The 11,861-nt window shown below is 34.6% G+C and overlaps 1 protein-coding gene across 1 annotated transcript; it reads right to left on the bottom strand.

The window, feature by feature from the left end:
* Positions 1-1,648: 1,648 nt before the first annotated feature.
* Positions 1,649-11,314, bottom strand: LOC140776038 (casein kinase II subunit beta-1-like). The gene is made up of 5 exons (XM_073119587.1): positions 10,742-11,314; positions 8,806-9,024; positions 2,524-2,633; positions 2,270-2,435; positions 1,649-2,111 (listed from the first exon to the last, which is right to left on the bottom strand). The coding sequence occupies exons 1-5, from the start codon at positions 10,980-10,982 to the stop codon at positions 1,981-1,983; spliced, it is 867 nt and encodes a 288-aa protein (XP_072975688.1). The 5' UTR covers positions 10,983-11,314; the 3' UTR covers positions 1,649-1,980.
* Between the last annotated feature and the right edge of the window lie 547 nt (positions 11,315-11,861).

The following is an 11,861-nucleotide window of genomic DNA, read 5'->3' as shown; positions in this document are numbered from 1 at the left end:
TCTAAAATTAATTTTGAAATTTTCGAAATTCAAAATTAAAGATAAAGATGAAACAAATAAACTGAATTTCGGATTTTTTTTCAGACTTTCTTTTTTTTCTCTCTCTCTCTCTTTTTGAGAGCTCTTTCTTTTTTTTTCTCTTTTTTTTTAATCTAAAACGGGGAAAGAAAATCTATTGAATAAAGCTTACTTGTGATTATCTCCTTATGATGGTAATAGTTTATTGTTTTTCTCCTTGAGGGTGATCTTCTCGCGTAACTCGGATTCGGATCCTAATGTTATCGAGCGACGGATCTCGTAGCGATCTGGTGTTCGTGGAGCGATTGATCTGACGAAGAAAAGATGAGGCGCTGCGTAGAATCCAGGCGGTAAAACATCCATAAACTAGGAAACGATCCGCTCTAATACCAAAGCTGATGTAGAACAACGTCTTGATTGTAGAGTTCAGAAGAAAAGGTAGGGAGAAATAATCAGACCCGAGGAATTCACCAATCGGGGTGTCGGAATCCACCGACATTGGAATCCACCAACAAACACTCAATAGGCAAAAGCTCTCAAAATATTCATTAACCCATAAAAGATGATTACAAGCCTTTATATAGGCCAAATAAAGTAAAAGATAAAAAATGAAAAATAGCCCTAGAAGGTGACTAAAAAATAAAAGATAAAAAATAACCCTAGAAGGTGACTAGTCATAACCCTCGTTAAGCCAGGGTGCAGCCCTTTTGTGCTTACGAGAATAAACGTGACAAGAAGTGGTGTCCCCACCGGTTAGTTTGGAAACTAAGTCCCTGTTCACTTCAACAATATTGAATAGTCTAAAAAAAGCCTCCTATTTTAGGCTTTGTTCACGTGACGAATAGAGAGAATAGGAATAATAAAGTCTAATTTAATACAATTTAAGTATAGTTTAATTTTCTAAAAGATTGGCTTATTAATATTTTATACTTTTTATAGTTAATCGTACATATTTTATAGTCAAAAATAATATTTTATTATTAATAATATATTAAATATTATTATATTTTATAGTCGAAAATAATAAAATTTTATTTTACATAGAACATATATTTTTTCCATAATATGTGCAAAATGAGATTATTAATAATATTAAACTATTTAAACTTTCATATGTTTTATTTTAGCTTAACATTAATAATAATATACTAATTTTTCTTCCCAAATTTCTTATTTTATTATTTAAAAAAGATTTAATTTGGTTAATACATACTTAAAATAATAAATATATTATTTTATCTATGAGTTAATATTTAATCTGATAAAACATTAATTTCTCAATATTATATTTTTGATGCTATTAGTACATATAAAAATTATTTTAATAATAAGATAATTTATAAAAAATTATTATATCAATTAAATACTATATTATTAAGAATTTTATAAAATTCATTACAACTACAACATTTAGTATAAAATCATAAATTTTCAATACAAATTTATTACTCTTCAAATATTAAATCACATGAAATACAATCTATTATAATATTGATCTAAGTTTATACTGGTATTAGCTTTTTTTCTAGTATTAAAATTAGAATACTTATTTAGAACAGACTTTATTCCACAACAAGGCCTAACCTCTATATTCGATTAGTTTAATGAAAAGACTTATTTTGCAGAAAAGTTTGCAAATATATATTAAACATGGATCAGAAGATTGAAAAAGTAATACACAACACGTACAACAATGAAGACATAATGCAACTTTATAGCGTACATGAAATACTAAAAACAGCTTACAATCTGCAGCTGAAATAAAAAGAACAATAGCTCAATTATAGCTTGACGAACGCAGTTCAGTCATTCCTCACTATGAAGATGATAAATTGTTCCAAGTTGCGTCTTCTGTACTGCCATGTTTAAGACTGCCATGTTTATCTCTTCCCAAATCAAACTTCCAGGCAGCATATTGGAGGTTGATCGTATAAAATGAAAAAGTAACCAGTGTCCAAAACATTAAGGTTTGTGAACTTTAAATCCAAATATTCTTGGAACATACCGCTGTGATGGCTTCTGTGGCTTCAGGTGTCCATATGTCATCAAGAAGAGGTGAGGGAATGTAGTTCCAAAGTAGGCTCCATCAACATCTAAGCACTGTTAAGAAAATTCATTGTAATAAAAATATCTACCTAGGAAAAATTTTCTCAATCTCAATCCACTAATAATGGGTTTCCAGTTTTAAGTCTGTGCCAGATGATCAAAATAAAGCTAAAATTGCAAGATAATTATCTGAACAAAAGGATACTGCCTTGGTACTTGGATCTTGGGTAGTAAATATCTTCACATTTTGGGCAATATATTTTCACAGTACTTGATCGAGGAATATCTGATTGCCCAACAGGAAGACAGGGCTGACCGCAACAGTAAACTCTTGGGCATCTTCCAAAATCATAGTTCTTGTACTTATCTAACTGCAAAAGTTGTCTTAATTTTAGAACGACTACTGAGGGCAATAAGAGAAACAAGTTAAAAAAGACAACAAAGCCTATGAAATCATACCATTGCAGCCATTCCTTTACTAGTTAAAATGTATCGGACATGAATTAAACCATATAACATTTCCGCTGCTGATTCAACCAACTCATTTTGTTCCTCAGTAAACATATCACCTATAGATTTGCAAGGCAGAAGACGAACACTGTCATCATTCTGAAAGATAGCCTATCAAGCCAAATATAATTACTGAGAACAGGAGTTACAAGGACTTGCTCTTAAATGGAGTTAAATATATAGATTTTTTTCCCAAATTAATGGTAAGAGACACAAACTGGCTGCCGCATTGTTGCAAATTATAGAGATTGACTGTAGCAGTGCCTAAATGTTCATGGCCATGGAAAAGGAATTACCTATTTAGTGTTGGAACAACCAAAGATGCCACAAATATATTTAAATATGTCCAAAGCTCTGGAATTGTATAGCTTTGACAATTATAAGTTTGGTTGAGTCCAAATTTGTAAAATATGCTCATATATAACTCATTGAAATCAGGAAATCAAGTCCTATTTGGTTATGCAAACGTACTTATGAATAAGGGGACATAGTTCAAGAAAGAAGTGCTAAAAGAGTCTTGTAAGGAGATAAATTCATTTCCAAAAAATTTGAATTTTGCAATGCCCCTCCTTGAGACCATCTTGGTGCCTTCATATGTATTGCCCTAAAGGGAAGAGCTGGAAATTCAAATAGTAGGCCACTTTCTTTAAGGAATAACAGTTTTCTTGAGGACTCCTATATCAATTATCTTCTAAATCTTCTTGCACTTTTAGGCATCCTGTCTTTTCTTATTCTAGTCTGTCATCGTTGCATCCTGCAAAGGGAACTTTATCCTAGCCTTTATTCTTAATATCTGTTTAAAAATCAAATAGAAGTTATCAGGCCAGATCCAAGCTTGATCAAGATTTTGACAACTTGTTATCAATCTGAATAGGACAATAGATGTTACTCCACCACACCAACACTTGATTGCAATCTCAGGATCAATGAGCACATGCACCCTCCTTAATGTGTTAAGAGACTTAAGAAAACATACATCTGAGAGTGCAGAAAATCAAATTGATGTGCTTCTATATTTATGTTAATGTCACAATAAATTGTTAGGAAGCCGTGTTGGGCAATAGACTGCAGGTTTTGCATACTCAGATGAAGTCATGCACAAAACCTAACACTAATGATTGGAGAGAGGTGTTTGCACAATTGGAAGGTAGGATGAATGAAATCTTACAAGATTGACTAGTCCCTTGTTGCAACCAGAACCACCAGGAAGACCAATCACAAAATTTGCACAGGACAAGGACAGTAATATTGAATCTGAGGATCATGTGGTATGAGGAGACAATACCATTTGGGTGATGATAGAGGTCCTAGGAAAAACTGATATATAGGACCATGAAATTAAGATGGATTTACGTAATCCTGGGGGTTAGACAAGAAAGTGATGAGCTCTAGACTGAATAGACAGGATAGAGACAGAATACTATTTGAGTTGATGAAAGAGATCATAGATAAGCTGATAAATAGGACCATGGAATTAAGATGGAATTAAACCTTGGGAGTTAGACATGAAAGTAATGAGCCTAGATTGGATAGGGAAGCATCTTTCACATTACTGGGAGAGATAGTTCTAATAGATTAAGGGATAAGTAGTTCAGCTATTATTAGTGGACCAAAATACAGTAAATAAAGAAAGAACATTTATTAGCCTAAGTATTTTGTGTGGTGGAAACAAGAGTCAGAAGCATAACACCGACTGCAATGGTTGTAGTCATTCACCTAACAACAATTTCCCAATTGTTACAAAATACTTCTAGGTAGTGCACGAGCACTTAAATTTCCTTTTTCTTGTAACAGAGAATGAATCATGAAGCTTCTATACTTCTATAGGACTTGATGACTGATCTCTATCTTCTAATTTTATATATTACTATCCCTCTATTATATATTACTATCCCTCCCTCTCTATCCCAAATTTAGACCACAATGCTTTCTTGTTGCTAGTTTCTCTTTTCTTTTCTCATTCATTAATCATCTTGTCTCAGATTGGCGTGTGGCCATGTTGATCACCTTCAATGCTACTTGGGATCATCGCCATCATTTTCTTCACTAGTTTATCCATAAGAGGAACTTGGAAAGCCCCTATATATAATTGCACTGCATACAAAGTAATTAAAAGGCTTGACTAGGCTGAATCTTGATTGGTTGATCGCTCATACTTGGAAGTATTTATTGACAAATTGAAATATTAGAAAGTAGCACCCTTTGTTACTGATAGAATTTTATAAAAATAAGGGACTCATAAACTGGTTCAGTAACCAAACATCTTTTTATCCTTTTCATATCTAATTAAGTTTATTCTACAATCAAGACTAAAAAATGAGACTAACTAATTAAGTTCGAGGCTTAGCCTCAATCTTTGAAATAGGTTATGGTAACTCTACCATGGCTCTATCTATTGTGCTATATATTTTGGCCGCTTCAATAACAGCCAAGCTCCATGCAAGTGCCACCCTGAGACAAAATCAAGTGGTTAGAGTATTGTGCTGCTAACATGCTACCATATGTGGTTGCTAATTGTATTGGTACGTCTTCATTTAAGGGCATGTTTGGTAGTTGGGAAGTGAGGGAAGGAAAAGTGAATTTTCTAGAACTGCCCTCACTTCTTATTGTTTAGTTGTCGGAAGTGAACTAGAAAGTAATTTTTCTAACTTCCCCAAAATTTCTGAACTTATTTGGCTCAATCCACTTCCTATCCTAAGGAAAGAAACCACACTTTCCAACCCTATTACCAAATTTCCATGTGAACATTAAGTTTCCAAAAGACTTCAATTTCCTCAACCAAACAAGAAAAAGTAAGATACTCTTAATTTCAATCTCACACTTTTCTCACCAAACAAAGTGAAGAGTTTTTTCTAGGAAGGAACTTATTCAGGAACTGTCATTTCCCAAGACCGCTACTTTCATCTTCACTTCCCAACAACCAAACTAGTCCTAAAGGCCGGTTTTGTTTCCCTTGTGGCATCCAGAAGGGGTTATTTTTGAAAATAACTCATAGCCACTTTTGTGCTTGACACTCTATTCATCTAAAGTTTATTTCGCTTTATAATAACAAAAGTAGCATATTTTAGTGCCTGAAGATTGTATGTTGTTTAATGAGTTCTTAATTATTATAAGAAAGCATCCCAAAGCATCGATGTCCCAATCTATAATAATGTAAATTATATAGATTCCAAAGCCATCTTTGGGATCATGACCACCCGCCGAACAATATAAACCCTACTTAACAACATACCTGCCAAACGCTTTTGGAAGTGCTGGTCCACCAAATAAAACCAGTCATTATATTAGAAATTGCTAGATTTCTTGTGGTAATAGGTTCCTATTCCTATTCCTATTCTAACACTTACTCCTCTTTGGGAAATATATTTAACATGGTACTTGTATTAGTTTCATAAATGTGACTTTATCTAATTCATAATTGAACCATAAACATTTCCAATTAGGAACTTGATCCTAAACTCATAAACCCCTCATTGTGGGATTGAGGCTTCATTTAGAAGCACTTAATCTATAGGAAACTTTTGTTTTCACATCCTAAAGAAATTCTAATCCAAGGTATAAGAGAATCTATAATAGTCTTCATAACACTGTAAGGCCATAACAAGGGGCATGAAATTTAGAAGAAAATCAGCTCTGCAAATAAGGTTTGTGTCTTTCTATTGACCTTTCTCTTTCTTCCTCTCCCCTTTCTCTAAAACATCTTCCCTATTATTGGGTGGGTTGATTTTCTTCTCTCCTTTCCCATTCTTCCATTAAAAAGAGAATTTTTTTAGTTAAACAGATATTTTTCATTTATTTCTCTTCTTATTGATTCCTTTACGCTTCAATCATCTTCAATTTTGGATACCAAAACTCTCTTTTCTCGTTTGTAGTGAATGGGAATGGGAGAAAAGAGGAGTATCTTAAAGCTTCATTTGCCAACCATCTAGGAGTCGCCCTTATTATGGGTTTAAATTGTCAAGTTCCGAGTCAAGTTCAAATGCAATAGAAAACCCTATGACTCAACTTACTAACTTGAGAAAATTTTCAATGGGGTCATATAGTCAAGCCCCAACACCCAATGACCATCATCTCCTGCCTTTTAACCTCGCCCTCCTCTCTATGTATTGTCATTAATACCCTTCCCCTCTGGGACCTCTCCTTCCATCCCTTCACTAGTCGTGTTGTTGCTGGCACAAGAGAAATTCAAGAGGCACAAGCCTTACCAATGGCAAGCATCTTGTATCTTGACTACATGAGAGCATGTATGGATCTTAAACTTGATATGTATTACATATCTAACATATGTTGACACAAGAAAAATTAAAAAGGCAACAAAACATAGTATCAGAGTTTCTGGACCTTCATTGCATCTTGACATTTCATAAAAATGATGACCTAATTCATGGTAAGCTGCCACAGCTAGGTAAAGACCTTCCTCAAGCTAAAATTCAAAATTTTCTGTAGTCAAACAACTTTCTTATCAGTTTCTAGAAGTTTTTCATGAAATAACGATGAATTTAGGTTCATGCTCGCAATATTTAAAGATATATAATTTTCTATCTTGGATTGATATAAGAGCATGCATATTCAGCCTGTAATATTTTGCTCAAGAATATTGATCTATAAATCATGAGTAGATCATTAGATTATGAGTAAATCAGTGGATTATGCATTTGAGGCAAGAAATCCTTTGATTCCCACAAAATTTATAATCATGCCCAATAAAAGAACATCTAGGATCAACTTTGTTGCAAATAAAACCTTCTTGAATTATTAAAAAACCTCTAATCAACTCTCCAAGTATCCAATAAGTTCAAGAGTATCCATCCTCTGTTATTGTTTTAAAAAAAAAAATCGGATGCATGCATAAAGGAAGTAGCCAACATGTATCTATATCAAAAAATATCATATCTGATACATAATGTGATATGGTATCTAATACAATATGGCTAGATTTCTGAAGTATCTGCGTTTCCTATAGAGTGACTCAATAAAACCCACTTAATCATGTTAAGTTATGATAAGGAGTAGAACTTCTCTAACCTTGCCATGGTACCAAGAGCAATGGCAGACTCTTCCTATCCTCCTATCTTCCTATCCTCTCATGTCTGACAGCGACAATGATATGACAATAACAACAGAAAATGTACAAGACAATGAATACTATTATGGCGATAGTAGAGATCTACGGCATATTGTAGACAGTGATGGTGCTAGTAATTCAATAACATAGCACTTCTAGTACATGCATGAGATACTCCAAGCAGCATGCAATACCTGCCATTTAAACCTTAATCTAGTTATACACGCTAATATATTGCCAGATCAGATTACAAAATATGACAAATATACGTGTTTCATTGAGGATCGACCAACAGTTCACATACCATACACAATCCATATGAATCCACATAAACATACCCATTTTGAAAAAATCCAATTTGACTGACTATCTAACAACTTTCATTTCTTGCTTTAGTCTCATAAGTTGGACAAGAACACTAGATATTGGAGTACTTGTGCACATTCTTGAGTGTTCGCCTAGAGAATTCCACTTACACGCTTGAAAGTATCACAAACATATTCTTGCACTTGTCAATGACTCAAAATTTCAGTTTTATAAGTTATTCACCTTTCAAGAGCTCCCTTTATCGTTTGCTGACTAATTAATTCTCCTCTCAAATTTATGCTCACTAAATTAATGTAACAATACCATATTTTTTACTTTTTTGAATAGCGTATTTGCATATTCTGGAAAATTTTTGATAGAGGAACAAAGTCATGATTCATGAAGTGAACAATTATATATCCTACTTGATCCCTTCTTTTGATAGTCGCATCTGCATCATTCGAATTTCCATATATCAAGAACGGTCTTTGGGAATTAGAAGATATATCCATGAATTTATAATGATGGAGCATAATCGAGAAAGAATAAGACATTTATCAGTTGACATTCATAAAGAACATGATATAAATGATAAAGCTGTAGAAAGCACAAATGGAAACACTATATGAAATACCATAACTGATTTTAAATATAATAAAGAAAAGGACATCAAGATGACCACGATGGAAGAAGAAACCACCGAAAAGGGCATACCTATCAACCAAGAATTCTAAAAAGCACCATTACCTTAAAAGAGGCTATCAAGTTACTATTACTAATGATAAATTTTCATGTAGGTATGTATGAAATAGTTAACAGAAATGTAGCACGCATATGAATAAGAACAAATGAATGTTTACCATGAGAAGACTCGACATCCAAAATAAGATCAAGAGCATAGTCATAGTATGGGACTTGGCTGCTTAGTCCACAGAGGTTGAAGTCATCTTGTATGTACTCATCATCAACTTCACAAAAGAACTCATTCCCTCTTAGGTTGCAGAACCAAGAAATCCAAGATGTGTCATCACCATCAGAACCACTAACATCTGACTCTTCACTGTCTGACTCCGATTCATCTGCACCAACATTGTAGAACTATAGAATTGCATGAAATAGAATCTCACAGGTTCCCAACTTTATCAAAATAGAAAATTGCATGCGTCCTACAAAAAGATCAGATGAGGTAGTAATCCAAAATGAACCATTTCAGTGCCATACTTCAGCAACAAAACCAGAAAAGAACTTTTATTATAACATAAGAGAAAAGCTTACACTAACTCGTGCCAAATCAAGAAAGAAATGCTACTACATTATGTCTTATTTTCATACCAAGCAACAAGAAAGTCATCAAAGATAACAAAGAAATTATAGTCTAACTTGGTCGCCTAACTTGGTCGTCTACCATGGTTATCGATCCTCAAAGCATATAATCTAGACTATTAGAAAGCTACATTAACTATTAACTATTATCTAAATAAGTGACAGCTTCCATCATTGAATCATGAAGGTAAAGAAACATAAAATTCTATTTTGCACACATTTGCATTAGTATAAAGGTATTCAACTCTATTAGTTATCTTTAGTTCTGCTACTCTCTTTGAACTAAATCAACATTACATTTGAGTAATGTTAAAAAAAACCAGTGCATGTGCATATGCTGCAATATAGGTGGTATGCTCAAAAACCAAAAACAACAACACTTAAACTCTTTTCTTTAGAAAAAAGAAAACAATACTCTGGTCCTCCATTTTATGTTCCTACTATATTATTATTAAATAATTTTGAATAAGCATCATATTTAGACTAGTTCAATGTAATATTATATGGAGCACATATGTGCCTCTATATTCATCTACTTAGCATATAGTTTCTATGTGATAACATCGTTGCTGCCTACCATGCCCACTTTTTACAACATTATATATTCATGCTTGACCAGCAGACTTTCATATCCCTTGCCCAAGGGAGATATGGCATCAACAAATTCACATCACTAAGATGCAATTCTTTACCTCAACTCACTAATCTTGTTCTGATCAAGGATTTCCAACTGCTTATTTGCTCTGAACACGAATGAGACTAAACAGGGTGCTAGACCAATCACCAAGGCATTAGTTGTCCAAATAGGAATTAGAATGAAAAGAGGTGACATAATCGTACGGGTTGGATGTTTGTGGGAAGCTGCCCTGGATATGAGGAATTCCTATAATAAAAAATAGAACAAAGGCAAAGTCTGTGGCAAAGATCTTTCCATCAGTAGATTGGAATGACTGTTCGATATAGGGGATAAGATCCATCTGCTCTCTTTCTCTCAATGTTCGATATAGGGGACGAAGGAGGGTAACATCCTCAAAGGGAAGGGGAGGGGTTTGGGGAGGGGAAACAAAAGAGGAATGTCCCGGAAAAGCGTGTTTTCAATGGGTCGGTCTTCATTCCGAAAAGGAGCTGTTTCTATGTGATAACTCGCCTGCACCTACCATGGCTGCTTTTTACAACACCAAGAGATGTTCTCTTCCATTAGACCAACTTCCTGCCAGAACTTTTCAAGAATATATACAGAGGTCTCGTACTGAAAGTGTATAAGCCCTTTAACATGCTTAAGGGAAGAATATTTGGAACGTTTCACCTATGAATACAGTCTTGAAACTAGTACATCACCAGTAAAGACTACTCTCAAAAGGAATAGCATTTCAATGTGCCACATGAATGTTGAAAACGATAAGGTAATATATTCTCAAAGAATTCAAAAAGACGCAAGATACCAATTAGATTAGACATCAAGAACAAACTTACCGTCGGATCCTTTGTTCTTGGACAAAGAGCCGGAGCGCTGCTGGTCCAGATGATGGTCCGGCTGCTTCCCCGATGAGGTGGAGGCCAACGTGAGCCGGTCCTTCTCTTTAGCGCTGAATCCCCTCGACGACGATGTCATCGCTGACTTCTCGAGGTGCTTGTCAAGGGCCTCGTTGATCCGCTTGCGATCGAGGGGGCCGAGATCGGGCTTCGGTCCGCTCCTTCCCCTGTCCCTGTACATATCCCCCGCCTCTCTCTTACTCGATTCTTCCTCCCACCTCGACAGCAGCTCAATCGACTCGACTAATCATGCCTATTAGACGACCGACAAATTGGAATTTAGGAATGAAATCGAGGATGAGGGAATCAATCGGAGAGGGAACCCTAGATTACGAGGTAGATGGAGAGGACGAGAAGAGTCAGACTCCAAATTACGGTTAGGGCTAGGTTTTCCAAAGAAAGGACGTGGAAGAGAAGAAGCAGAGACGTCACGGTAATAGGGTCCGAGGTATGATTGTCTTGGCTTTTCGAAAGAATACGAGACGAAAGCGAAGAAAAGAAGGGAATGGAAGCTATTATAGAAATACGGAAGGGAAGATAGAACAAGATGGGGTTACGGCCAATAATTTATTTTAAACACGGAATATTTATACAAATATATATATATATATATATAGAGAGAGAGAGAGAGAGAGAGAGAGAGAGAGAGAGAGAGAGAGCAAATCAATTTTTTGGTTGTTAAAATTTTTTGAACAAAAAATTCACTTGGTTTTCGTACTTGTGTGTCGTGTCAATTTCAATTTTTTTGCACTTGAAATTTTTTCTTTATTCCAACTTTGTCTTTTTGAGTATGGTTCCCCAGTTGAAGAAACTATAATTAATAATTTTGAATAAAAAATTATTCACTCATTTCGTTCTTTTATACTAGAAAAATGAAATAGGGTTTTGCCTAGCGATATCCGTCAAAGCCATGGTATGATTTTTTATTCATTGATCGTTGCTTCCCCGAAATCTCGTCTAAAAGTTCATCAAAACTTGTTCATCATCACGAGTAAACAAGCAAGATTTTTCACTCTATTTTGTCAACTAATTATTTTACGTTCTTACTGTCGATATTGTT

The sequence above is a fragment of the Typha angustifolia genome, chromosome 2 (genome assembly GCF_048772165.1).
Source record: "Typha angustifolia cultivar Huaian chromosome 2, ASM4877216v1, whole genome shotgun sequence".
Classification (NCBI taxonomy): domain Eukaryota; kingdom Viridiplantae; phylum Streptophyta; class Magnoliopsida; order Poales; family Typhaceae; genus Typha; species Typha angustifolia.
The sequence above is the reverse complement of the archived record's forward strand: the minus strand, read 5'-3'. Positions and strand labels throughout refer to the sequence as shown.